The 27966-nt window shown below is 45.6% G+C and overlaps 3 protein-coding genes and 2 pseudogenes across 3 annotated transcripts; 4 read left to right on the forward strand and 1 right to left on the reverse strand.

Annotated features, from left to right (window-relative positions):
* Window positions 1-1689: 1689 nt before the first annotated feature.
* On the forward strand, window positions 1690-2389 carry LOC118658993 (putative tripartite motif-containing protein 75). Its single transcript, XM_036314892.1, has one exon. The coding sequence runs from the start codon at window positions 1864-1866 to the stop codon at window positions 2257-2259; it is 396 nt and encodes a 131-aa protein (XP_036170785.1). The 5' UTR covers window positions 1690-1863; the 3' UTR covers window positions 2260-2389.
* Window positions 2390-2597: 208 nt separating this feature from the next.
* Window positions 2598-3310, forward strand: LOC118658462 (annotated as a pseudogene).
* An 11392-nt stretch (window positions 3311-14702) lies between these two features.
* Window positions 14703-16832, forward strand: LOC118659169 (RNA-binding protein EWS-like). The gene has a single exon (XM_036315310.1). It carries the CDS (start codon window positions 14739-14741, stop codon window positions 16665-16667), a length of 1929 nt encoding a protein of 642 aa, XP_036171203.1. The 5' UTR covers window positions 14703-14738; the 3' UTR covers window positions 16668-16832.
* A 4012-nt stretch (window positions 16833-20844) lies between these two features.
* On the forward strand, window positions 20845-21357 carry LOC118658703 (annotated as a pseudogene).
* A 1216-nt stretch (window positions 21358-22573) lies between these two features.
* LOC118658463 (small ubiquitin-related modifier 1-like) lies at window positions 22574-27822 on the reverse strand. The gene is made up of 2 exons (XM_036314012.1): window positions 27524-27822; window positions 22574-22697 (listed from the first exon to the last, which is right to left on the reverse strand). The coding sequence occupies exons 1-2, from the start codon at window positions 27820-27822 to the stop codon at window positions 22574-22576; spliced, it is 423 nt and encodes a 140-aa protein (XP_036169905.1).
* Window positions 27823-27966: the final 144 nt, after the last annotated feature.

Below are 27966 nucleotides of genomic sequence, written 5' to 3' on the forward strand. Positions count from 1 at the left end.
AAGTGAATCTTAATTTACATAGTTGTATGTTAAAATATTTTTAAAAAATTATTTTGCTTAAACAATTATTTTGATAGGGATAGGAAGGAAGACACACAGAGAGAGAGAGAGAGAGAGAGAATGATTGAGTAAGAGAAAGTTACATTGATTTGTTGTTCCATTCAGTTATGCTTTTATTGTTTGCTCCTATTAAGCGCCCTGACCTGGGATCTAACCTTGTCATATTGGGACCAACTGAGCTACAGGGCAGGGCAATTTACATACTTCTAATGTCATTCCTTATCTCAGTGTAACATAATTATTAGTCAGGTTTTTTTAATCCTCAAATATCCAATTTTCAGTTGAATTGTGATCAAATATTTCAAAGTGAAATGAAATTAGATTGATAAATATTAACACATAGTATGTCTTTTAAGTCTATTTTAATTCCTACAATCTCCGTCCCTGTGTGTTTTGTTTCCTCTTTATATTTGTGTTGAGGCAACATGATAGAATTTTCAACTGAGTTTATTAGAGTCCAGATTATACTGATTCCTTCCTTGGTGTATTATTAAAGGTTTGCCAGAGAAACAGAAGCAATAGTCTGTATCTGGAAAGGTATTTATTAAAAAGCAGTGGCCCACAAGGCTATGGGGCCTGAGCTGTCCCATGGTCTGCAGTCTGCCATCAGGAGACCCAGGAAAGACGGTGGTGCAGTTGGAAGGCCTGAGAGTCTGAGAGCAGATGGTACAGATTCCAGTGCGGGTCTGAGGGGCTGAGACCCAGCAGCACCCAGGCCAGGAGGTGGGTGTGCTGGCTTATTCATCCAGCAGAGAGTGAATTGGGTCTCCCCCCGGCTTTTGTTCTATTCAGGCCCTCAGTGGAGTGGATGATGCCCACTGACATTGGATTGGGCCATCTGCTCTGCTCATCCACTCATTAAAATACTAACCTCTCCCAGAAATCTCACAGTCACACCCAGAACTAGTGTTTCACCTGCTACCTGACTATGCAGGGGACCAATCAAGCTGGCATACTAAAATTCAAACATGTGAAGGAAATTCTTCACATATTTCTCGATCCCTTATATTTCATCTAAGTAGCTGGTTTGGAACATGTTTGAAGATATTTAGGTTCATTTTTCTGGAAAACTATTATTCACAAGTAATGTTATGGTATCCCTTCAACAATTCTATGATATCTGTCACTCTTTTTGTGATAGTTAAGGCCAATGATAAATTTCTCTAATTGATTAATTCCTTTAGAGTTGCAAAATAGATCTTAGAATCCATTGCAAACATCTCCTTAGATGTTTTCATGATAAATGATTTTGTTTACCTGATGTTACTTCTGCTTGAACGGTCCTTTAAATGGCAATATCATGTTGTCCACAGAAACCACACATGACTTGGATTGCCCTTGTTTTTTGACCAGGAACACTCTACATCCCTTGTGCAAAGTGGTGTTAAATACAGGAGAGGGTGGCAAGAAGACTGGACATCTACTGGTGACTGGAACTCTTCTTGGACACCACAGGGAGGGAGGCCTGAGCAGACCTCAGTTTCTCACTTTTCTTCACTCCTGGAGGATCACACTGACTGAAGAGACTGTCTTGGGACAGACACCTTCATTGCACAATGGAGTCTGCAGCCGCCCTGGCTGAGCTCCAGGCAGAGGCCAGCTGTCCCATCTGCCTGGATTACCTGAGAGACCCAGTGACCACTGAGTGTGGGCACAACTTCTGTCCCTCCTGCATCCAGCAGGGCTGGGAAGACCTACAGTGCACCTTTCCCTGTCCTGTCTACCTCCACCACTGCCCTGACAGGAGCTTTAAGAGGAACACCCAATTATGTCACATGACAGATTGTTCAGCAGATTCCCGGCATGAGGGGAAAGAGGAAAAGGCAAGAGGAACCCCTGTGTAAGAAGCACCGTGAGGGTCTGGCCTGGTTCTGTGAGAAGGACCTGGAGCTGCTGTGTGCCCAGTGCAGGGTCTCCTCTGATCACGGGGATCACCCCCTGATGCCCGTTGAAGAAGCTGCAGCTACTCACAGGAGGAAGCTCAAGAGCTATATTGAGTCCTTGAGCGAGCAGATTAAAGATACTGAAATTCGGTCAGAAATGCAAATGTCGAAATGTTTCGAATTGAGACAGAAGATAGAAAATGAAAAGGATGAATTGCACTCTGAAGTTAAACAACTTAAACATTTCTTGGAAAAGGGACAGATTGCAAGGCTTATTAGTTTGCTAAATGAAGAAACAAATGTTCAAGAAAATTAATTGAAGAGAAAAACCAAATATCAAACCACAGTTCCATATTAAACAGTCTGCTTAGTGATATTATCAGTAACTGTTTGCAGACAAACGTGGATTTATCCACTGGTATTGAAAGTATTGCCGAAACCGGTTTGGCTCAGTGGATGGAGCGTCGGCCTGCGGACTCAAAGGTCCCAGGTTCGATTCCGGTCAAGGGCATGTACCTGGGTTGCGGGCACATCCCCAGTGGGAGATGTGCAGGAGGCAGCTGATCGATGTTTCTCTCTCATCGATGTTTCTAACTCTCTAAATCTCTCCCTTCCTCTCTGTAAAAAATCAATAAAAATATATTTAAAAAAAAAAAAGAAAGTATCCACAACAGGTATGAAAAACTAGAGACCCCACTATCTTTTTGTATGAATTAAAGAAGGAGAGTTGCCCTCTCTCCCCACATTACTTGGGCCTGCATAAAATGATCGGCACGTTTTAGGTAGATTTGACACTGGATCCTGAAACAGCCCATCCAAGTCTCATTATCTCAAGAGATAGAAAAAGTGTGATCTATTGGACATCATTTGGTCTTCATAATCTTCAGACACGCACTTCTTACCCAGCTGTCCTGAGTTCTGAGGGATTTGATGCTGGCAGGCATTTTTGGCAGGTAGAAGTAAGAGGCACAGGGGCATGGTCCTTAGGCGTGTGTAAGAAATCTTTCCCCAAGAATACTCCTATGCCACCATCCTCAAGAAATGGCTGCTGGCAGCTTCAGCTCTGGACTAATACATCTGTCACATGGGATTCAGGCAACTGGGAATGGATAGGCATTTTTCTGGACTATGAGTTGGGAGAAGTTTCATTTTATAATTTGAGAAATAGATCGCATTTGTATACTTTCAGTGAAAGTTTTGCAGAAAAACTTAAGCCCTGTTGTGCCTAGGACCTTCTTCAAAATCACTCGTAATGTGTATAGGCAAAGATGAATGATGAGCCGCCTTGTCATCTGTTCCATGTGATCTACTCTCTTCCTGTGTTAATAGAGAGTGCTTGTAATAAAAGGCATGTGTCCATCTCTGTTGATTGCTGATGTCTTTTTAAAAAAATGTTTGTATTGATTTGAAGAGAGAGTGAGTGAGGGGGGATAGAAATATGGATGTAAAGAAAATCATCCATTGGCCCACTGCAACCCAACTAGGGGTCAATCCCACAACCGGGCTATGTGCCCTGAGAGTCACACTGGTGACCTTTGGTGTATGGGGTGACACTCAACCAACTGAGCCACACCATCAAGGGCTGTGCCGATGTCTTTTAATCCTTACCCCCTTGGCTTCACCATTTGCCTCCCCTGCACCCTCCTGCCCAAAGACACGCATCTGGGCAAGCCATGCAGACAGCCTCAGTGCTTCCTCACAAGGCAGAGAGGTGGGTGGCGGTTCTAACTCAGACTCTGCCTGCAGAGGAACTGCCCCCCCAGAGCCTCTCCAACCAACCAAAAACCCCAAGCTACTTGCTTTTCTCCCTTCTCTCCAGCCATTTTTGGACCTGTAGTCACCGTCCTGTCCACATAAATCCTCATGAAGTGAGTAATAAACCATTTCATACCCTTTTGCTGTGTTTGTGCCACTAGCAGTCTTGACACCAGGACCAAATTTTGAGTCAGGTCTTCCTCATGTAGTGTGACCATAACAATGGTTCTTAGACTGTCTCAGGATCCTGGTTTACTTTTTTTCAAACTATAAAAGAACATTTGTTCAGAAAATCACAAAGGTAGAAGAAATGGGCTTAGGAAACAACTTGTAGAGGCAAATGTTGGGTCCCTGGAGCTTAGAAGTGAGGAAGGTCAAGGTGAACCACCTCTGGGATGGGAAGGGGAGAGAGAAGGGCAAAGCAGGAGCTGGCTCCCAGGAGGGAGAGTGTGCTGGGTCCTGTGTGCCCAGGGTTTTAAAGGTGGAGACTTTAGGGAGGTCCCAGGGGAGGATCTCAATAGAATGTACATCAGCTTCCTAAGTATGTCCTTCAAGGTCAGGGTCTCCACTGATTGATTGGTCCTCACCTGGGCAGGGGGTCATTATTCAATGCAGCTGGTCCTGAGGTCAGCTGTGGTGTTGCTTTTCTGGTTTTGCTGCTTTTCTGGGCCTGGGGCTGGCCCATGGTCATTGCTCTGCTCATGTCTGTCAAACTGCCCCCCACAGAGGAAACCCCTTGCCTTGGGGAGAACACACCTCACAGGAGAGGCCCTGCCCCCTGCCATGACCCCATTTTAATTCTTGGGATCTTCTGTTCCCAGGAGCATGGCATATTTGTGTTTGTTTTGCAGCTACCAGGAGACAGGTGGTTTTATCGCTCCTTTTCTGGTTTTATCTGTAATATTTATATTTGATATTCCCCATTTCTCCAGGGAAAGGTGTGAGAATCCATTACAAATTCTTTTCAATTATAAAATTTTCACAAAATAAAAGCATTGCATCACTGATCCTTCCAAAAACAGTGTACCACAAATATATCTCATTTTTTACATTGAAGAGGCATTGAATATTTCAAAACAATACACGAAATAGATCGACATAGAAAATAGGAAAAATATCTCATACTTTAAAAAAATATGTATTTTTTATTGATTTTAGAGTGAGAAGATGGGAGAGGGAGACAGAGGGGGGGGAAACATTGATGTGGGAGAAAACACTGACTGGTTACAATGTGAGAGAGAAATATGTGTCAGTTGGCTCCCGTACCCATGCCAACTGTGAATCTAATACACAACCTGGGAATGTGCCCTGACCAGCAATCAAACTGTCGACCTTTCAGTGCACAGGACAACACTCAACCAGCTGATCCACACTGCCCCAGCATACAATTATAAAGTGTAAAAGGAATGCTCTGCTTCCCAGGAGCACACCTGAGCCTTCCCCCTCACCCATCCCCCACAATCAGACATCTTCTAAACTCTAAGGGACCCCATGAGGCTTGCAACCAGGGCAGCAGTGGGCAGTGCCCATTCATGTCAGGTACACCCCGTCCCTGCCCCCCCCCCCCAGCCTGTCCCCAAGGCCCCCTTTTCTCTGACTTCTTAGCCAAAGCAGCCCAGCCTAGGCTCATTTCCCCAACCCTTCCCTGTTTATAAGTGTCTTCTAAAATTCTCCTGGACTCGTGTTGTGAATTCTTTCCTGTATGAAGTCAAAAACCCACACACTCCTGGCTGGTCCTATTTAGGCTGGTTCAGGGCCAGGTACCCTTTCCAATACCATGAGGAGTAGCCCATTGTGTATCTCACTGCTTCACAAGTAAACTCGCTTTCACACACACATACACAAAGTGTAAAGTTGCAAAAACCAGTCGGAGAACCAAGATGGCGGCATAGGTTAACGCCGGAGTTTGCTGCTTTGAACAACTACTTCAAAAGTGAAACCAAAAAACGGAAGGGACAGCACCCAGAACCACAGGAACGCCGGCTGAGTGGAAGTCCTACAACTAGGAGGAAAGAGAAACGCATACGGACACTCAGAGGAGGCGCAGTGCTGAAGTCAAATTCTGAGGTGCGGAGTGCGCGGAGCGGGCTGGCGGCGGAGGGCGCGGTTGGCATTTTCAATCGGGAGGGAGTCGCAGACTCTGAGCTCCAGATACGGGCGAGTCTTTAGGGACCCAGACTCAAACGGGAGAAACGGGACTGTCTGGCTTCGGTCAGAGCGAGTGCAGCTTTCTCTCCGAGGTTTGCAGCGGGTGCTGGGACTCAGAGAGGCAGAGCCCCTGGGGACAGGACTGAGAGCCGCCATAACTGCTCTCTCCGCCCCACCCTGTTGATCCTGTGCGACCCGCCCCGCCCAAGCCCTGCACACAGGCATTTGCCGGATAGCCTCAGGCAAAGGCTAGATTAGCACCTCCCTAGAGGACAGAAGTTCTCTCACTGCTGACACAGCTGATTCTCATAGCCACTTGGCCTGGAGGTCAAACCCTCCCTGGAATTAGCTACAACAATCAAGATTTAACTATAAGACTGCGAACAAAGACCACTAGGGGGTGCACCAAGGAAGCATAACAAAATGCGGAGACAAAGAAACAGGACAAAATTGTCAATGGAAGATATAGAGTTCAGAACCACACTTTTAAGATCTCTTAAGAACTGTTTAGAAGCCGCCGATAAACTTAATGAGATCTACAAGAAAACTAATGAGACCCTCGATCTTATATTGGGGAACCAACTAGAAATTAAGCATACACGGACTGAAATAACGAATATTATACAGACTCCCGACAGCAGACCAGAGGAGCGCAAGAATCAAGTCAATGATTTGAAATGCGAGGAAGCAAAAAACACCCAACCGGAAAAGCAAAATGAAAAAAGAATCCAAAAATGCGAGGATAGTGTAAGGAGCCTCTGGGACAGCTTCAAGCGTACCAACATCAGAATTATAGGGGTGCCAGAAGATGAGAGAGAGCAAGATATTGAAAACCTATTTGAAGAAATAATGACAGAAAACTTCCCCCACCTGGTGAAAGAAATGGACTTACAGGTCCAAGAAGCGTGGAGAACCCCAAACAAAAGGAATCCAAAGAGGACCACACCAAGACACATCATAATTAAAATGCCAAGAGCAAAAGATAAAGAGAGAATCTTAAAAACAGCAAGAGAAAGAAACTCAGTTACCTACAAGGGAATACCCATACGACTGTCAGCTGATTTCTCAACAGAAACTTTGCAGGCCAGAAGGGAGTGGCAAGAAATATTCAAAGTGATGAATACCAAGAACCTACAACCAAGATTACTTTATCCAGCAAAGCTATCATTCAGAATTGAAGGTCAGATAAAGAGCTTCACAGATAAGGAAAAGCTAAAGGAGTTCATCACCACCAAACCAGGATTATATGAAATGCTGAAAGGTATCCTTTAAGAAGAGGAAGAGGAAGAAAAAGGTAAAGATACAAATTATGAACAACAAATATGCATCTATCAACAAGTGAATCTAAGAATCAAGTGAATAAATAATCTGATGAACAGAATGAACTGTTGATTATAATAGAATCAGGGACATAGAAAGGGAATGGACTGACTATTCCTGGGGGGGAAAGGGGTGTGGGAGATTCGGGAAGAGACTGGACAAAAATCGTGCACCTATGGATGAGGACAGTGGGTGGGGAGTGAGGGCGGAGGGTGGGGCGGGAACTGGGAGGAGGGGAGTTATGGGGGGAAAAAAAGAGGAACAAATGTAATAATCTGAACAATAAAGATTTAATTAAAAAAAAAATAAATAAAAATAAAAAAATAAAGTTGCAAAAACCAAAAAAATGTAAGACTGCAAGGGACATAGCACATTCATAATGTAAAATAAAACAAGAAAAAAGGTTTTTTTTGCTTGGATGTTTGTTTATTAATAATATATTCCTGGAAATTACAGAAGAAACTGAAAAATGGTAATGCAGTATAGTAGCCTGAAAGCCTGGAGGTCTGGATGCAAAAAGCAATGTGCTTTTCAGTGTACTCTAGAATAATATCTGTGCTTTTACAAAAATTGTATATCATGCCTTTAAAAACACACACACAAGTTTATTTGGCGTTCACTGGGAAATTGCTAGTGTCCAGGTTATAGAGTTGCTGGTTAAAGGAAACCCACTATCCTATTCACAGAATAGACAGCCATCCACATGGAGGAAGTCTCAAACCACATCACCCCTCTCTGTTGTCTGGGCTGTCAGTCTCTGATGGTGGGAACTCCTCGGGGATCTTTTCATCAAGGCTTCTAACACAGGGCCTCACATTTAGCAAAGGCTTATACAAGGCCTGCCGGATGAATAATTAAATGAGGTGTCTGGTGGACCCTGGTATGATTTTAGAGAGAGAAAATCATCGATGTGAGAGTAACATTGATTTGTTGCTTCCCATACACACCATGACGGATCTAATTAGAAATATAGACATTTACCCTGACATGGGATCAAACCAAGAACCTTTGGGTGTATGGGACGATTAATCTGCTGACCCACACTGCTCAGGGCAAGACCAGTCCTCTTCAACCAGATCTTTTGGGTTTGAATCTACCACTTAAAATGTAATTGGGCTCGGCTCAATGGGAGATGGCTATGATGTTAATGCCATAAAATTACTGAGTTAATATACAAGTTCTGTTCTGAAAAAGTATTGCCCTTGCTAGGTAACTCCATTGCTTGAAGCATCATCCCATTATGGGTTCAATTCCTGGTCAGGCATATACCCAGGTTGTGGGTTCCATCCTAGTCAGGGCATATCTCTCTCTCTCTCTCTCTCTCTCTCTCTCTCTCTCTCTCTCTCTTCCTCTCTCTAAGCATGCCCTCACGTAAGGATTAAAAAAGTGTGGCCAAAACCGGTTTGGCTCTGTGGATGGAGCGTTGGCTTGCGGACTGAAAGGTCCCAGGTTCGATTCCAGTCAGGGGCATGTACCTGGGTTGCGGGCACATCCCCAGTGGGAGATGTGCAGGAGGCAGCTGATCGATGTTTCTCTCTCATCGATGTTTCTAACTTTCTATCTCTCTCCCTTCCTCTCTGTAAAAAATCATTAAAATATATTAAAAAAAAAAAGTGTGGAATTCCCAGGTTTCTTATCATGGTTTTATGCTCAGATCATATCTTTGGTTCTTCATCCCAGGCCTCCTTGGAAGAACAGGGTCCGCCAGACAGTTACACCTTCATTGCGATGCACTGATATTCTACCAAGCAGCCTGGGGGTAGCAGCCATCCAGGCTTTCCTAGGGGCTTAATAGCAAACCCTTGGTTTGGTTGGGATAGAGACTCTCATATGTCCTGCCCATTGCTCCTGACAAAATCATCTGTCTGGGAGGCTGGAAACAGTCAGATCTGCATTTCTAACCCAGACCTGTCTGATCTCATCAATCCCAGTTAGGCATCTCATTGAATTATACATCCAGCAACATTTTTTCCATTGATTTTCAGAGAGAATAGAAGGGAGGGGTAGAGAGAAAGATAAGCATTGATGTGTGAGGGACACATCCATTGGTTGTCTCCTTCAGGAACCCTGACCAGGGCCTGAGACAGCCTGCAACCAAGGTATGTACTCATGACCAGAATTGAATCCTGGACCCTTTAGTTCCAGGCCAATGCTCCATCCACTAAGCCATCCAGCAAACATTTTATGAGCTCTCAGTAGATGTGAGGCACTGAGCCAGAAGCCTGGGTGCACAGATCACATCGGAGTCCCCACTATGAGATAAATGACCCTCCAGACAACAGAGATCATGTGACTTGAGGACGTCCTCCACAGGAATGGCTGTCCAAACAGGGACTAGGATAAAGGTTTTCCTTAGTGAGCAAAACTAACACCTGGATTGTAACTATTTTCCAATGAACATCATTTAGGTTTATTTGTTGGGTAGCATTTTAAAAATTAGAACAATATAGATAAATTTAGTAAAAATCACTTGTTAAGTAGAACACACTGAAAAGCAAATTGCTCTCTCACCTGGAGAGAGGTCACCCAACCTCCTTATACCCTTCCTGCCTGACCATCCTTAAGTGTCTTCTGTATCCATCCAAAAACATCCTAATCATACACAATACACAAGCATAGACACTCATTATATATTAACTAGGGGCCCAGTGCACAAATTCATGCACATTGAAAGGAACTGTGGAGAGCAACTAAGATGGCGGCATAGGTAAACACCGGGAAATTATTGCCTCACACAACAATTGAAAATTACCGCAAAGGACTGAGCAAACATCATCCAGAACAACAGGAAGGCTGGCTGAGTGTAAATTCCACAACTAGAAGGAAAGAAAAGCACGCTGAGAGCCAGAGGCGCTGCGGAGGTGAAGTGCAGAGGTACGGCGGCGCGCGCGCGCGAGGAAAGGGGGTGGCGCCTGAGGACGCGGCTGTCTTTTTGAATCACAAACTCCCGACGGCTCTGAACTCCAGTTCCGGGAAGTCTCTGGGGACCCAGGTCTCATACGGGGAGAAGCTGGTCTGTCCGGCAGCGAGCGAACTTGAGGGCGGCTTTCCCTCAGAGGTGCTTGCAGCCCTTACCGGAACACTGAGACGCGCGACTCCGGGCGGAGAATCGGCCATGGCCGCTTTCTCCGCCCTCTGACTCCCTGAGACCCCGCCCCACCCAGGCTGCGGCAGAGGCTTTTGCATGTGAATGTACCTAACTGCAGCCGAACCAGGCAGACCTGGAACTTCCAAGAGAAGGCCCAAGGCCCCGCAGCGGCTTGCATTGCTTCACAGCTGAGCCTCTTCGTGGCTCCTGCTGTGTGGCCTCAGGCAGAGGCTGAATTAGCACCTCCTTAGATCCAGGAGCCACTGTACTCAGTGGTCAGAGGGGGTCCATCCAGACTGCAACTCCTCAGATTCATAAGGGACGCACTCAGGGAGCAGACTCAGTGAGCACCAAAGCCCCACTGAAGCAAGTCTTGCCCCAGAAGGGTGTCTTCAGCACAGAAGTTCTCCCACTTTAGACACAGCTGATTCTCACAGCCAATTGGCCTGAAGGTCAATTCCTCCCAGTGATTCTACAACAACCAAGGCACCAAGAGTGTCCACCCCAGGTAACTGGGGAGGCTGAGCCACTGGGCCCTACAGGACACCTGGCGCACAGGGCCACTCTATCAACACAGGGAAGCTGCCAAAATGTGGAGACAAAGAAACAGGTCACAAATGGCAGAAATGGAGGAAAGCAAACGATTGGATATAGAGTTTAAGGCCACGGTTATAAGGTTTTTCAAGAATTTTATGGAAACCGCCGATAAATTTAATGAATCCCTCAATAAGTATAGGGAGACCATGGAGGACATGAAAAAGGACCAACTAGAAATTAAGCATACACTGACTGAAATAAAGAATAATTTACAGAGATCCAGCAGCAGAAAAGAGGATCCCAAGAATCAAGTCAAAGATTTGAAATACAAAGAAACAAAAAATACCCAACCGAAAAAGAAAAAAGAAAAGAGATTCCAAAAATATGAAGATAGTGTAAGGAACCTCTGGGACAACTTCAAGCGTACCAACATCAGAATTATAGGGGTACCAGAAGGAGAGAGAGGGCAAGATATTGAAAACCTTTTTGAAGAAATAATGACAGAAAACTTCCCCTACCTGGTGAAAGAAATGGACTTACAAGTCCAGGAAGCGCAGAGAACCCCAAACAAAAGGAATCCAAGGAGGACCACACCAAGACACATCATAATTAAAATGCCAAGAGCAAAAGATAAAGAGAGAATCTTAAAAGCAGCAAGAGAAAGACAGTCAGTTACCTACAAGGGAGTACCCATACGACTGTCAGCTGATTTCTCAACAGAAACCATGCAGGCCAGAAGAGACTGGCAAGAAATATTCAAAGTGATGAATAGCAAGAACCTGCAACCAAGATTACTTTATCCAGCAAAGCTATCATTCAGAATAGAAGGTCAGATAAAGAGCTTCACGGATAAGAAAAAGCTAAAGGAGTTCATCACCACCAAACCAGCATTATATGAAATGCTGAAAGGTATTCTTTAAGAAGAGGAAGAAGAAAAAGGAACTCTTACCATTTGCCACAGCATGGATGGAACTTGAGAGCGGATAAATACCACAGGATCTCACTCATTTGTGGAATATAATGAACAACATAAGCTGATGAACAAGGACTGATCCAGAGACGGAGAGGCATTGATTGGACTGTCGGGACTTGGAGGGAAGGTAGGGGAGGGTGGGGGTAAGGGGGAAAGATCAACCAAAGGACTTATATGCAAGCATATAGGCCTAACCAATGGACATGGACAACGGGGGGGTGAGGGCATGAGCGGGGGTGGGGGGGGGTGGGGGGTAGAGGGTAACGTGGGGACAAGGACACATATGTAATATCTTAATCAATAAAAAATATATTAAAAAAAAGAAAAAAAGAAAGGAACTGTGGGCTGTGAGGTGATTGTGGGCACAGGGACGGGGCTTGTGCTATCCTACCCCCCCTCCTCAGCCTGGCCCCTCCTGCCACGTCCCTGGTCCCCTGTCTGCCCTGCAGCCCCCACTCCTGCTGCAGCTTCTCCCCCCTGCTAACTGCGCCCACCCTGCTCAAACCCAGTGACAGCATGGAGCTATTAGGACCAGCATCTGACAGTGGTTGCGAGGGATGGCTGCTGCCCTGATCACTCCTCAGGATCAGGGGGACGTGGAGAAACCTTGAGGGGCAATTGGGGTCAGCAGCCACCTCTCTCACCTGCTGCTGGCCACGGCCTCACTGCCACCTGCTGCTGGTATTGAAGCAGCTCACAGCCACTGATGGCACTGAGCAATAGGGGCTGCACTGGGGAGTGGCAGTGGGTGTGAGCATAGACGGCTCCAGTAGCAGGTGTGAGTCCCGGGCGGGACTACAGTGTGTAGGGCACCTGCCCCCAGAGCACGGGAGCAAACTATTTTTAGTAATCATCAGAAGCTCACCCTGATGACAGCAACTGGCGCTCCGCCTTGGTCTGGCACCCTGCTCATCTGCTCCACTATCCCACCACAGCCAATGCCAGCCATGTTCTGCCCTCTGCTGCCTGCTGCCCATGCCCACCATGTTCCTCCCATGCCCCCTGGTGGTCAGTGCACGTCATAACCACCAGTTGTTTGGTTTTCCGTTGTTCCACTGTTTGGTATATTTGCCTATTAGCCTTTCATTATATAGGATTGTTTCATAATATAATATGAGACTACTATTTGCTGTGTTCTACACTTTCCTTTAAAAAATAATTATAAGAGCTCTAGCAAGCTTGTCTCAGTGAATAGCTCATCGATCTGCAGACCAAAGGGTCTGAGTTCAACTCCAATCAAGGCACATACTTTGGTTGCAGGCCCTTCACACACCAGTGCCCTTGTCTGGGCTCATGCAGGAGGAACCTATTGTTTCACTCACATCAGTGTTTCTCTCTGTCTTTCCCTCTCTCTTCCACTTTCTCTAAAATTCAATGGAAAACATTCTTGGGTGAGGATTAACAAAAAATAAATAATTTATAAGCATTTATTTGGGCCCAAAACGTTGACCATTGCTGTGAAGCAAGATATCAAATGCTCCCTACAATTTTCTTTTTACAAAAAATATATCTACAGATTTTTGTTTGGTTTTTCACATCAACATGAAGATATAGTTCATGTATTGCTTGAAACCCACTCCATGGTGAGAGATCTTGTGATGTTGATGGTGTGTTCTCTGGTCACTACCTCCTCGATGGCAGAAAGGCCCTCCTTCTCTCCACCCTTCTTTGCTGGAGCCATTATGCCAGGCCCAAGTTGGAAAGGAAGCAAAGATTTTACTTTTATTATTATTAAAATATATTTTTATTGATTTCAGAGAGGAAGGGTGAGGGAGATAGAAACATCAATGATGAAAGAGAATAACTGATCTGATGCCTCCTGCATACCCCCCACTGGTGATTGAGCCTGCCACCTGGGTATGTGCCCTTGACTGGAATCGCACCTGGGAACACTTCAGTCCTCAGGCCAATGCTCTATCCACTGGGTTAAACCAGCTAAGGCAAGGTTTAACTTTTAATTTCAGTTTCTTCCTCAGCCAAATGGGATGAAAGGGTGTTGAGAAATTCAAGGGAGGATTATAAAGTGCAAATCAGATTATGCATATTAACAAGGTTAGTCCCTCCTAGCTTTCAGGAATAAGAGGAGATCCCATCAACCAGACTTCTAAAGATCCTCCTATTACCACCCTTGCCCACAAGTCCCACCTCCAGGGAGGAGCTTTGGTGGGTGAGGTCTTAAAGAGATTCACCCTCCTAGTGGTATATATAGGCCAGGCTCACATTACTAAGCATCTAACTGGTAGGAGACTAGCTTCGGAGACTCTTCTTGAAGACACACTTCAGGGACTCACTCAAAGGAGCAGGCCCCAGGTAAGCTGGGAGTTGGGATGATACTGGTGCAGGGGGTGGGACCAAACTGAGAGCCATGGAGGTATTGCTCCCCACCCTTGGCTTTCTGGGTGGCTGTTCTAGCAGGGCCTTGACTTTACCTCACAAGCCAATCATCTCTTGGATTCAGGTTATTTTAAGACACATGCTTTCATTATTGCTGGTGTCCCTCAGTTAGCCTTGCCCTACATCAGTGATGGTGAACCTTTGGAGCTCGACGTGTCCATATTTTGAAAAACCCTAACTTAACTCTGGTGCCGTGTCACATATAGAAATTTTTGATATTTGCAACCATAGTATAAAAAAGACTTATATTTTTGATATTTATTTTATATATTTAAATGCCATTTAACAAAGAAAAATCAACCAAAAAAATGAGTTCGCGTGTCACCTCTGACACGCGTGTCATAGGCTCGCCATCACTGCCCTACATCATCTAAATGCTTGCTAAAAATACAAATACCAGGATCCCAACCAGACCTAAGGGGTGATGAATATCTATAAGTGCAAAGTGCTCTGAAGTGCTGGTCTGAAGGTGCCTGTGGGAATCTTCTTCTAGAATGTCTCATTGTCTGGTGTCAAATATTTTTGTTTAAAACCAGAGGATCCGGACGGACGTTGAGAGAACGAGGAGGAAGGAGAGAAAATGGTGTCCACGGATTACAGTACCTACAGCCAAGCTGCAGCTCAGCAGGGCTACAGTGCTTACACCGCCCAGCCCACTCAAGGATATGCACAGACCACGCAGGCAGATGGGCAGCAAAGTTATGGAACCTATGGACAGCCCACTGATGTCAGCTATACCCAGGCTCAGACCACTGCTACCTATGGGCAGACAGCCTGTGCGACTTCTTATGGACAGCCTCCCACAGGTTATACTACTCCAGCTGCCCCCCAGGCCTACAGTCAGCCTGTCCAGGGGTATGGCACTGGTGCTTATGATACCACCACTGCTACGGTCACTACCACCCAAGCCTCCTATGCAGCTCAGTCAGCGTATGGCACGCAGCCTGCTTACCCAGCCTATGGGCAACAGCCGGCAACCACTGCACCTGCGAGACCACAGGATGGTAACAAACCAGCTGAGACCAGTCAACCTCAATCCAGCACAGGGGGTTACAACCAGCCCAGCCTGGGATATGGACAGAGTAACTACAGTTATCCCCAGGTACCTGGGAGCTACCCCATGCAGCCAGTCATGGCACCACCATCCTATCCTCCTACCAGCTATTCCTCGACACAGCCGACTAGTTATGATCAGAGCAGTTACTCTCAGCAGAACACCTATGGGCAGCCGAGCAGCTATGGTCAACAAAGCAGCTGTGGGCAGCAGCCGCCCACTAGATACCCCCCCCAAACTGGATCCTACAGCCAGGCTCCAAGTCAATATAGCCAACAGAGCAGCAGCTACGGGCAGCAGAATTCATTGCGACAGGACCACCCCAGTAGCATGGGTGTTTATGGGCAGGAGTCTGGAGGATTTTCCGGACCAGGAGAGAACCGGGGCATGAGTGGCCCTGATAACCGGGGCAGGGGAAGAGGGAGATTTGATCGTGGAGGCATGAGCAGAGGTGGGCGGGGAGGAGGACGCGGTGGAATGGGCAGCGCTGGAGAGCGAGGTGGCTTCAATAAGCCTGATGGACCCATGGATGAAGGACCGGATCTTGATCTAGGCCCACCTGTTGATCCAGATGAAGATTCTGACAATAGTGCCATTTATGTGCAAGGTTTAAATGACAATGTGACTCTAGATGACCTGGCAGACTTCTTCAAGCAGTGTGGAGTTAAGATGAACAAGAGGACGGGCCAGCCCATGATCCACATCTACTTGGACAAGGAAACAGGGAAGCCCAAAGGCGATGCTACAGTGTCCTATGAAGACCCGCCAACGGCCAAGGCAGCTGTGGACAGGTTTGATGGGAAAGATTTTCAAGGAAGCAAGCTGAAAGTTTCCCTTGCTCGGAAGAAGCCGCCAATGAACAGCATGCGGGGGGGCATGCCGCCCCGAGAGGGCAGGGGGATGCCGCCGCCGCTCCGTAGAGGTCCAGGAGGCCCAGGAGGCCCCGGGGGACCCATGGGTCGCATGGGAGGCCGTGGAGGAGACAGAGGAGGCTTTCCCCCAAGAGGGCCCCGGGGCTCCCGAGGAAACCCATCCGGAGGAGGAAACCTCCAGCACCGAGCTGGAGACTGGCAGTGCCCCAATCCGGGGTGTGGAAACCAGAATTTCGCCTGGAGAACAGAATGCAACCAGTGTAAGGCCCCGAAGCCTCAAGGCTTCCTCCCGCCACCCTTTCCACCCCCAGGGGGTGACCGTGGCAGAGGTGGCCCTGGTGGCATGCGGGGAGGAAGAGGGGGCCTCATGGACCGCGGTGGTCCTGGTGGAATGTTCAGAGGTGGCCGTGGTGGAGACAGAGGTGGCTTCCGCGGTGGCTTCGGTGGAGGAAGACGAGGTGGCCCTGGGGGTCCTCCTGGACCTTTGATGGAGCAGATGGGAGGAAGAAGAGGCGGGCGTGGAGGACCTGGAAAGATGGATAAAGGTGAACACCGTCAGGAATGCAGAGACCGGCCCTACTAGATGCAGAGACCCCGCAAGCTGCGTTGACTACCAGATTTATTTTTTAAACCAGAAAATGTTTTAAATTTATAATTCCATATTTATAATGTTGGCCACAACATTATGATTATTCCTTGTCTGTACTTTAGTATTTTTCACCATTTGTGAAGAAACATTAAAACAAGTTCAATGTAAAAAAACAAAAAACAGCAACAAAAAACCAGAGGTTCCTCCCTAGCTGGTTTGGTTCAGCGGATAGAGTGCCCAAGTTTGATTCTGGTCAAGGGCATATACCTCCATCCCCAGTGTTGGGCTTGCAGGAGGCAGCCAATAAATGTTTCTCTCTCATCATTGATGTTTCTATCTCTCTTTTCTTTTTCTCTCTGAAATGTATAAAAATATATTTAAAAAGTAAAACCAGAGGTTCCAAGAGGTTTCCCTAAATTGATGTGTATGCTGACACCAAACTGAAAGGTAAGCTGTTGCTATTTTCCTGGTTGCATCTGTCTCTGGAGGAACAGATGATCAAAAATCCCATCCCCAATGACACAGGCAGACTGAAATCAGACCTGAAATCCAGCCCATATAACCTACAAGCAGATGGCACTTTAATGCCAGCCTTGGTCTTTACTCAATCTCTTATGAGAAATTTGTTCCGTGGGATGGGATGTGGGAACAGGGAAGCAGGTGATGGATTTGGAGTGGAGAAAGGGGACCAGTTTGAAACAACTGTGAGGGAGAAAGGAGATGAAGTGGATCTGAGAGCTCTGAGATGAAGGGAAATGGATGAAGGGAAGTCAATGAAGCTTACGGAAGGGAGTAGGAGAAACCTTGGCTAGATGAGAGCAGAGAAACACTGAAATGGAATTCAAATGGTTAGGTTTTTTAAAAGTAAATTATAGAATATTCTAGGTATTCAGAATAGGAGAGAAGTCTTATGAAGTCATTATGATGAACCTATATTCTATAACTAAGCTTTCTGAAACTTTTCTCTACAGTCGTACCAGCCTTTTTCCATTTCTGGGCAGAAAATCTCTGAGTTTACTTGTAAACTTTTCATTATATATTTCTAAAAGAGACTCTTAATTTACATACTTCTGCATTAAAATTTTTAAAGTAATTTTCTTTTTTTAACTTATTTTCTTATAAAGAGTGAGAGGATGGGGCAAGGCAGAGAGAGAAAGAGAGAGTGAGAGATTGGAAATGAGAAAGAGGCATTGATTTTATTTTGTGGTTCCATTCAGTCATGTATTTGTTGGTTGCTTTTTGTAAAGTGCTCTGACCTCGGATTTAATCTGAAACCTTGGCATATTGGGACTAACTGACCTACCTGCCAGGGCAATTTACATGCCACTAATGCCAATCATTACCTCAGTGTAACATAATCATCAACAAGGTTGTTTTAATCCTCAAATATCCAACTTCCAACTGAAATTTGATCAAATATTTCAAAATGAAATGAAATTAGATTTATACATACAAAATAACTGACTTCTATGGCTTTTAGTCAACTGTACTGTGAAGGCCTGAGTCAGAGAAGAGACTGTACAGATTCCAGTGTGGGTCTGAGAACCAGGTGCACCCAGGACAGGAGGTGGATGTGCTGGTGCATTGAGTCTTGCAGAGTGAATGCAGCCTTCCCAGGTGCTTGTTCTCTGCAGGCCCTCAGTGGATTGGATGTTGCCCACTGACATGTGGAGGGCTGTCTGCTTTGCTCATCCACAGATTCAAATACTAATCTCTTCCAGAAATCTCGTCACAGTCACACCCAGAATTAGTGTTTCAGCTGCTACCTGGCTATCCAGTGGCCCAATCAAGTTGACAGGTTAAATTGACCAGATTATTCGACTGAGTTTTCTCAATCCCTTATATCAGTGGTTCTCAACCTTCTGGCCCTTTAAATACAGTTCCTCATGTTTTGACCCAACCATAAAATTATTTTCGTTGCTACTTCATAACTGTAATGTTGCTACTATTATGAATTGTAATGTAAGTATCTGATATGCAGGATGGTCTTAGGCGACCCCTATGAAAGGGTCGTTGGACCGCCAAAGGGTTCGAGACCCACAGGTTGAGAACCGCTGCCTTATATTGTCTGTAAATAGATGGTTTAGAACTCTGATGAGATTTACATTTATCTGGCAAAACTTCCTCACAAATAATGGTATAGTCCCTCCAACAGTTGTATATCTACTAGTATTTTTCTTTTTTTGAGATGGAGAGAGAGTGCCAGATCAATGTAAGGGAGATACTTGGATTAGTTGCCTCTTACATGACACAACCCCAAATGGAACCTGTGACCTTGTGGTTCATGGGACAACACTCCAACCAACTGAGCCACACAGGCCACTTTTTATAATATATATATATATAAATGTATATATATGTATATATATTTTTTTATTAATTGGCTTTTAGAGTTATGGAATGGGGGGGGGGGAGAGAGAGAGAGAGAGAGAGAGAGAGAGAGAGAGAGAGAGAGAGATATTGTTCCACTTGTTTTTGCATTCATTCCTCGATTATTGCTTGGGCACTGGGCATGAACTGAACATGAAACCTTGACACATCTGCACCATGCTCCAGCCAACTGAGCTCCCTGGTCAAGATCACTTTTTCCCCCTAAATATTTTGTTTGCTTTAATAAAGCTGATATACAAAGTCTTATCCCAGGCTGAAATGTAAAATAAAATAAAAAAGAGCTGTGTTCTGTTGCACATTCTTCTGCATGAATAAATTTATTAAATGCTGGTGAAAATTAAAACTTTTCTTGGATCTTCTGATGCCGGAGTTCTTGTTCCAGCATCGAGAAGGGTTCAGGACATTTGGAGAAGGCTGTGAGTAGATTAAATAGGAGTCCAGAGATGAAATATAATTTTGAAAGGCATTTGGGGGTCAGAGGAGCCTAGTTTAAAGGAAACTAAGATCTCCTTGTCTCAGGACCCCATGCTTTTTATTAACACAATTTGTCCTGATGCGAGGCAGAGAAATACACTTCAAAGGGTCAGGGTTTCATATACAGAGGCATTGTCAGAATGGAAGAATTAGCCTACGGCTGTTCAGGTGTTTGGCCAGTAGGAGGCAATAACATGTAGATTAAGATGCCCTGAGCTGTCTGGCAGCAAGCAATCATCCCTTTTCAGGTTTGGGGAAATGCCTTTAGCCATCCCCAACAGGTGATAACATATGTGACTCAGCCCTTGTTGAGTCCCCAAGTTCCATCAACCTTTTGATGAAACTCTTGCAATTATGACATGCTAGAATTGGCTTCCAGCATTCTGACAAGATTTTTCTTTACTATTGAAATGCTTTCTCTTCAGTGAAGCGTCTTTGGAGTTAGTCTTACTCTCACCTTATCTGTCATCTTGATTCCAACTTGATATTCCTCTTCTTTTGGTCAGACCTTCAGATTTTAAAAGTAGCTTTAAGCTGATGAAAAGTCATAATTCCACAGTTCAGTTCACTGAAAAACTCCCACCTCCCACTGAAAGTCATAGTCCAGAAGTGAAGCAATCACATGCTAGCACTTCCGGGCCTATTAGAAGTATTATGAACACTTGTATTGGCCCACCTCATTTATCACAAGCCTCAAAATGCACAGTCCTGAAAAGGGTGGCCTCCCTGTGCACACATGTAATATTTCAAAAGGAGAGGGCGATATGAAGGAGGCTGAGGCTTGATCACCAAAACTCAGCACAATGAAAACCAACAATAATGAATAATGGGCACTAGAATTCAAATTACCACAGGTTTTTTTTTTGGTTTTTTTTTCAGGTGATCATCATAGCCGGGTTCTCTTGTCAGGGTCTCTAGCCAGGTTCTGTAGCCAGTTCTCCAGCCAAGTTCTGTCTAGGATCTCCAGCCAGGTTCTGTAGCCAGGTTCCCTCGCTAGGTTCTCCAGCCAGGTTCTGTCCAGGTTCTCCAGCCAGGTTCAGTCACCAGGTTCTAGTCAGGTTCTCTTGCCATGTTCTATCCAGGTTCTGTAGCCAGGTTCTGTCTCTAGGTTCTTCAGCCAGGTTCTCTCGCTAGGTTCTGTCTCTAGGTTCTGTGGCCAGTTTCTGTCCAGGATCTTTTACCATGTTCTGTCTCTAGGTTCTGCCTCTAGGTTCTGTGTAGGTTCTGTGTCTAGGTTCTCTACCACAGGTTTTAAAGTGTCAGGGCTTTGCAGACGCCGCTGCCCCGAAGCCACCCGTGGGCAGCCATGGTGAACCCCACTGTGTACTTCGACAGCGCCGCTGATGGCGAGCCCCTGGGCCGCGTCTTCTTGGAGCTGTTTGCAGACAAAATTCCAGAGACGGCAGAAAACTCCCATGCTCTGAGCACTGGGGAGAAGGGATTTGGGTTCAAAGGTTCCTGCTTTCACAGAATTATTCCGGGATTTATGTGCCAGGGTGGTGACTTCACACGCCGTAATGGCACAGGCGGCAAGTCCATGGGGAGAAATTTGAGGATGAGAACTTCATGCTGAAACATACCGGTCCTGGCATCTTGTCCATGGCAAATGCTGGGCCGAACACAAACGGCTCCCAGTTTTTCATCTGCACTGCCAAGACGGAGTGGTTGGATGGCAAGCATGTGGTCTTCGGCCAGGTGAAGGCATGGATATTGTGACAGCCATGGAGCGCTCTGGGTCCAGGAATGGCAAGACCAGCAAGAAGATCACCATTGCTGACTGTGGGCAACTCTAATAAATTTGACTTGTGTTTTATCTTAACCACCAGACCATTCCTTCTGTAGCTCAGGAGAGCACCCCTTCACCCCGATTTGCTTGGAAATGTTCCATAATCTTTGTGCTCTTGCCAGTTTATTGGGTTCCATAATTTCCCTACCCCTTCCCAGTCTAGCTGGATTGCAGAGTTAAGTTTATGATTATGAAATAAGAACTAAACAGTTGTCTGTCAAAAAAAAAAAAATGTCAGGAAGGGGCGGGGGTCACTTTTCCATTTCATTTGGAACACCACATTACAAAAGAACTATTTTTAGCAATACGAAAGGATTGAGGGAAAAGAAAAGGAAAAGAATATCTAAACCATTGAATAACCCCCAAACCAATGGGTCGTGGGTTTGATTTCACTCAATGGCACATACCTTAGTTTTAGGCGCCTCCCAGATTGGCCCTGGTTGGGGCTTGTGCAGGAGGCAACCAATTGACGTGTTTTTCTCTCACATCAATGTTTCTCTCTGCCTTTCCCTCTCTCCCTAAAAATCCGTGGAAAAATATCCTAGGGTAAGGTTTAAAAAAAAATAATAATAAGTCAGATATTTTTCTTTCTTATTTTTTAAACCTCACCTGAAGACATGGTTATTGATTTTAGAAAGAGAGAGAGAAAAACATCGATGTGAGAGAAACACTGATTGGTTGCTTCTCATATACACCATGACTGGGATCTAATTGGAAATATAGGCGTTTACCCTTATGTGAGATCAAACCAACAACCTTTTGGTGTATGGGATGATTACTCTAATCTACTGACCCACACTGCTCAGGGAAAGACCCAACCTCTTTAAGCAGATCTTTTGGGTTTGAATCTACCACTTAAAATGTAATTGAACATTACTGAGTTAATACACCAGTTCTGTTATGAAAATGTTTTGTCCTTGCCAGGTGGCTCAATTGCTTGAAGCATCATCCCATTATGGGTCCAATTCTTGGTCAGGCATACATGCAGGTTTTGGGTTCATTCCACCCCAGTCAGAATCTCTCTCTCTCTCTCTCTCTCTCTCTCTCTCTCTCTCTCTCTCTCTCTCTCTCTCTCTCTCCCTCCCTCCCTCCCTCCCTCCCTCCCTCCCTCCCTCCCTCCCTCCCTCCCTCCCTCCCTCCCTCCCTCCCTCCCTCCCTCCCTCCTTCCCTCTCACTAAGTATACCCTCAGGTAAGGGTTAAAAAAAGTGTGGAAATTCCCAGGTTTCTTATCATGGCTCCATGCTCAGATTACATCTTTGGTTCTTCAGCCCAGGCCTCCCGGAAGAACAGGGTCTGCCAGACAGTTACACCTTCATTGCGCTGCACTGATATTCTACGAAGCAGCCTGGGGGCAGCTGCCATCCAGGCTTTCCTAGGGGCATAATAGCAAACACTTGGTTTGGTTGGGATAGAGACTCTCATATGTTCTGATCTGCCCATTGCTCCTGACAAAATCATCTGCAGGGGAGGCTGGAAACAGTCAGATCTGCATTTCTAACCAGGTCTGTCTGATCTCATTAATCCCACTTAGAGATATCATTGAATTATGTATCCAGCAAACCTTTCCCCCCCATTTATTTTCAGAGAGAGTGAAAAGGGTGTGGGGGGTTGGGGAACAGAGAAAGGTAAACATCGATGTGAGAGGGACACATCCATTGGTTGCCTTCTTCAGAGCCCAGACCAGACAGAGCCTGTGATAAAGCTCGCAACCAAGGAATCTACCCATGAGCAGAATCGAACCTCGGACTCTTCAATGCTCCATCCACTGAGCCAAACCGGCTAGGGCCATCCAGCAAACATTTTATGAGCTCTCAGTAGATGTGTGGCCCTGAGACAGAAGCCTGGGTGCACAGATCACATCAGAGTCCCCACTATGAGGAAACTGACCCTCCAGACAACAGAGATCATGTGACTTGAGGACTTCCTCCACAGGAATGGCTGTGTCCAAACAGGGTGAGCAAAACTAACACCTGGATTGTAGCACTTTTCTGATGAACATCATTTAGGGTTATTTGTTAGGAAGCATTTTAAAAATTAGAACAATATAGATAAATTTAATAGAAATCACTTGTTAAATAGAACACACTGGAAAGCAAATTGTTCTCTCACCTTGGAGAGAGGTCACCCAACCTCCTTATACCTTTCCTGCCTGCCCCTCCTTACCTGTCTTCTGTATGGGAGGGGGTTAACTTGAAATGCAGGCAGGTAGGGCAGCGTCCAGTGGAAAACAAAGGCAGGTGAAACATAGGTGGGGGCAGACATGGCAGTTTGAGCAGCCGAACCACAGGAACCAACCAAGCAGAAACCATGAAATGTTTGTGGCCTCAAAGCAGGAGGCATGGGAAACCAAGGGAGGGCCTGCAGTAACCAAGATGTATGAACACACAGAAAGAGAAAAAGTTCAGCATAGGAACAGAGAACGAACACATAGAAACAGGGAAAGTCAGGGCCGTTGCTGGGCAAAAACAATTGAGGGAATCAATCAGGTGATGACACAGGTAGACATAGAGCAGGCTTGTTGTAAATACCAGTATATACCCCTGGACTGCAAGGCTTTACCAGGCAGCGCACTATTGGGACTCCGCCCCTTGCAGGGACTGTGAATCTGCTTGTAATAAATTTTCCATACTTTTCCTTAAATCTTCTGGTGCGTGTAGCTCATTCTTCCGAGATGGGAGATGTGACCTTGGGGAAAAACACCTTGGCTCACAGTTCCAGTCATCATATCTACCAAAAAAAAAAAAATACTAATCATTTGCAATATATAAGCATTTAGACACTCATTAGATTTTAATAGTTTCATAATATAATGTGAGACTACTATGTGCTGTGTTGGTACATTTTCCTGTTAAAAAAATAATTTTAAGAGATCTAGTCAGTTTGGATCAGTGGATAGTCTGTCAATCTGTGGACCAAAGGGTCCGAGTTCAACTCTAATCAAGGCCACGTACCTTGGTTGCAGGCTCTTCCCCCACCCGGGCCCTTGTCTGGGCTCATGCAGGAGGAACCTATTGTTTCTCTCACATCAATGTTTCTCTCTGTCTTTCCCTCTCTTTTCCACTTTCCCTAACATTGAATGGAAAAGAATTCTTGGATGAGGATTAACAAAAATAAATAAATAATTTATAAGCATTGATTTGAGCCCCAAATGATGATAATTGCTGGAAAGCAAGATATCAAATGCTCCGTAGAATTTGTTATTTACGAAAAAATATATCTACAGGTCTTTGTTTTGTTTTTTACACCAAAATGCAGATATATTTCATGTATTGCTTGAAACCCACTCCTTAGATGCGCTTGTGATGTTGATGGTGTGTTCTCTGGTCACTACCTCCTCGATGGCAGAAAGGCCCTTCTTCTCTCCACTCTTCTTTGCGGGAGCCACTATGCCAGGGCCAAGTTGGAAAGGAAGCAAAGATTTTACGTTTATTATTAGTTTAAAATATATATATATATTGCCACGTGATAGAATGACCTAGTGGAACAAATTCCATGACAAATCATATAAAATCACCATTTTCTGAAAGACACCCACAGACCATCTGAGGACAAGCCCAGAGGAGCCTCCGCAAAGCGGGACAAATAAGGCACTGACCCCAGGTCGGGGCTGGAGGGGACACGCGTCTGGGAATAAAAAAGTGTAAGTGTACGTCGATCCCGGGTGGGTGCGCGGGGAGGGCCTCGTGGCCGGGGATCCGTGGCCACCGCGTGTGACCGGCGGCTGCGGGCGAGGCATTAGGCATGCGGGGTGGGACCAGGGCTAGCACCAACTTCGAGGGACTCCGCAGGCTCTCCGGTGGGCACCAGGCAGGGACCCCTCTGCCACTCACACACGTAAACATCGGGTGGGTGCAGGCCACGCTCGGGCGCCCAGTATAAACAGCCACGACCCCTGTGGCCTCGGTCCAGCTGCAGTGCCCGCCCCCCAGTTGGTCCCCCCCGCAATCCACTCACATGCAGACGCCAGGGGTTGCCGAGCGCACCCACACCACTCTGGTCGAGGGGGCACCCCGCCCCCCAAACAAGCTCTTTGGCTTAGGCTCCAGAAACACAGGCCCCCAGGAGGGGCCTAAATATATTTTTATTGATTTCAGAGAGGAAGGGAGAGGGAGATAGAAACATCAACGATGAGAGAGAATCATTGATCACTTGCCTCCTGCACGCCCCCCACTGGTGATTGAGCCTGCAACCTGGGTATGTGCCCTTGACCAGAATGAAACCTGGAACACTTCAGTCCTCAGGCTGATGCTCTATCCACTGAGCCAAAACCGCTAGGGCAAGATTTTACTTTTCATTTCAGTTTACTCCTCAGCCAAATAGGAATAAAGGGTGTTGAGACATTCAAGGGAGGATTACAAAGGTGCAAATCAGATTATGCATATTAACAAGGTTAGTCCCTCCTAGCCTTCAGGAATAAGAGGAGATCCCATCAGCCAGACTTTTGAACATCCTCCTACCCCCACCCTCGCCCACAAGTCCCACCTCCAAGGAGGAGCCTTTGATGGGTGAGGTCTTAAAGAGATTCACCCTCCTAGTGGTATATATAGGCCAGGCTCACATTACTAAGCATTTAACGGGTAGGAGACTGACTTCAGAGACTCTTTTTGGAGACACACTTCAGGGACTCACTCAAAGGCCCCAGGTAAGATGGGAGTCGGGATGATACTGATGCAGGAGGTGGGACCAAACTGAGAGCCATGGAGGTATTGCTCCCCACCCTTGGCTTTCTGGGTGGCTACTCTAGCAGGGCCTTGACTTTACCTCACAAGCCAATCATCTCTTGGATTCATGTTATTTTATGACACATGCTTTCATTATTGCTGGTGTCCCTCAGCCTTGCCCTGCCTCATCAAAATGCTTGCTAAAAATACAGATACCAGGATCCCAATCTGACCTAAGAGGTGACTTAATGTCTATCTGCACCTGGAAAGTGCCCTGAAGTACTGGTCTGAAGTTGCCTGTGGGAATCCTCTTCTAGAATGTCTCAGTGTCTGTTGTCAAATATTTTTGTTTAAAACCAGAGGTTCTGCCCTAGTCAGTTTGGCTCAGTGAATAGAGCGCCTGGGTTCAATTCTGGTCCTGGGCATATACCCAGGCTATGGACTCCATCCCAGTGTTGGGCCTGCAGGACGGAGCCAATAAATGATTCTCTCTCAACATTGATCTTTCTATCTCTCTCTTCTTCTCTTTTTCTCTCTGAAATCAATAAAAATATATTTAAAAAATAAAACCAGAGGTTCCAAGAGGTTTCCCTAAATTGATGTGTATGCTGACACCAAACTGAAAGGGAGGCAGTTACTATTTTCCTGGTTGCATCTGTCTCTGGAGGAACAGATGATCAAAAATCCCATCCCCAATGACACAGGCGGACTGAGATCAGACCTGAAATCCAGCCCACATAACCTACAAGCAGATGGCACTTTAATGCCAGCCTTGGTCTTTTCTCAATCGCAATTTATCTCAGTATGGGAGATTTGTTGGGTGGGGATGGGATGTGGGAACAGGGAAGCAGATGATGGATTTGGAGTGGAGAAAGGGGACCAGTTTGAAATAACTGTGAGGAAGAAAGGAGATGAAGTGGATCTGAGAACTCTGAGATGAAGGAACATGGATGAAGCTTAAAGAAGGAAATAGAAGAGACATTTTTGGCTAGAAGAGAGCAGAGAAACACTGAAATGGAATTCAAATGGTTAATTTTTTAAAAAGTAAATTATAGAATATTCTAGGTATTCAGAATAGGAGAGAAAATCTTATGACTTCATGTATGAAGAACCCATATTTTATAAGTAACCTCTTTTGCAACTTCTTCCTATAGTCGTACCAACCTTTTGCCATTTCTGGGCAGGAAATCTCTATGAGTTTACTTGTAAACTTTTTATTATATATTTCTAAAAGAGAGTCTTAATTTATCACAAGCATCAAAATGCACAGTCCTGAAAAGGGTGGCCTCCCTGTGCACACATGTAATATTTCAAAAGGAGAGGGTGATGTGAAGGAGGCTGAGGCTTGATCACCAAAACTCAGCACAATGAAAACCAACAATAATGAATAATGGGCACTAGAATTCAAATTACCAGAGGTTTTAAAGAGATGAGCGGGGGAGGGTCACTTATCAATTCCGTTTTGACCACCCAAGTATTAAGGTACTATTTTTAACAATAAGAAAAGACTGAGGGAAAAGAAAAAGTATATCTAAACCACTGAATGACCTGCTGTTGTTCCTGATAAACTTCACTCACATCTTCCTCCTCCATTCCCAGTTCTCTTGGAGTGTGATTATCCGCATTTCTCTGACCCTCCAAGAGAAACCTGAGCCAGTTCATTGGAACTCCCCGTCTTAGACAGCATGATTCTTTGAGTTTCTTGAGGTGAGATGTCATTTTCACTTTGAAGTGAATCTCACTGTTGTCCTGTCCGATGACTTTGAGTTGAATGTATCCTCCTTCCTTCTTATTCCCCAAGTCCCCTGTTGAGGGTTTTGCCTCCTGTTCCGACATGGTGACGGTGACTCACGTGGGGACTTCACAAAGAAGCGTCCTCTGGTAGGCAGGGCCTCGCTCCTGGTTTACAAATCCTTGTCTCTTTCCCGCAGCACAAGATCACTTTTTTTGTGATGGTCGAGGGCAATGATGAATTTGCTT

The sequence above is a fragment of the Myotis myotis genome, unplaced genomic scaffold (genome assembly GCF_014108235.1).
Source record: "Myotis myotis isolate mMyoMyo1 unplaced genomic scaffold, mMyoMyo1.p scaffold_m19_p_6, whole genome shotgun sequence".
Taxonomy (NCBI): domain Eukaryota; kingdom Metazoa; phylum Chordata; class Mammalia; order Chiroptera; family Vespertilionidae; genus Myotis; species Myotis myotis.

What these genes read in the sequence shown, in the direction of transcription:
- LOC118658463 (XM_036314012.1), bottom strand. Translation starts at nt 27,822, where the DNA reads ATGTCGGAACAGGAGGCAAAACCCTCAACAGGGGACTTGGGGAATAAG. An exon ending in CAACAGCAGGTCATTCAGTG is followed by an intron (nt 22,698 to 27,523) that starts GTTTAGATATAC and finishes TTATGCCCCTAG; the next exon opens with GAAAGCCTGGATGGCAGCTG.
- LOC118659169 (XM_036315310.1), top strand. Translation starts at nt 14,739, where the DNA reads ATGGTGTCCACGGATTACAGTACCTACAGCCAAGCTGCAGCTCAGCAG.
- LOC118658993 (XM_036314892.1), top strand. Translation starts at nt 1,864, where the DNA reads ATGAGGGGAAAGAGGAAAAGGCAAGAGGAACCCCTGTGTAAGAAGCAC.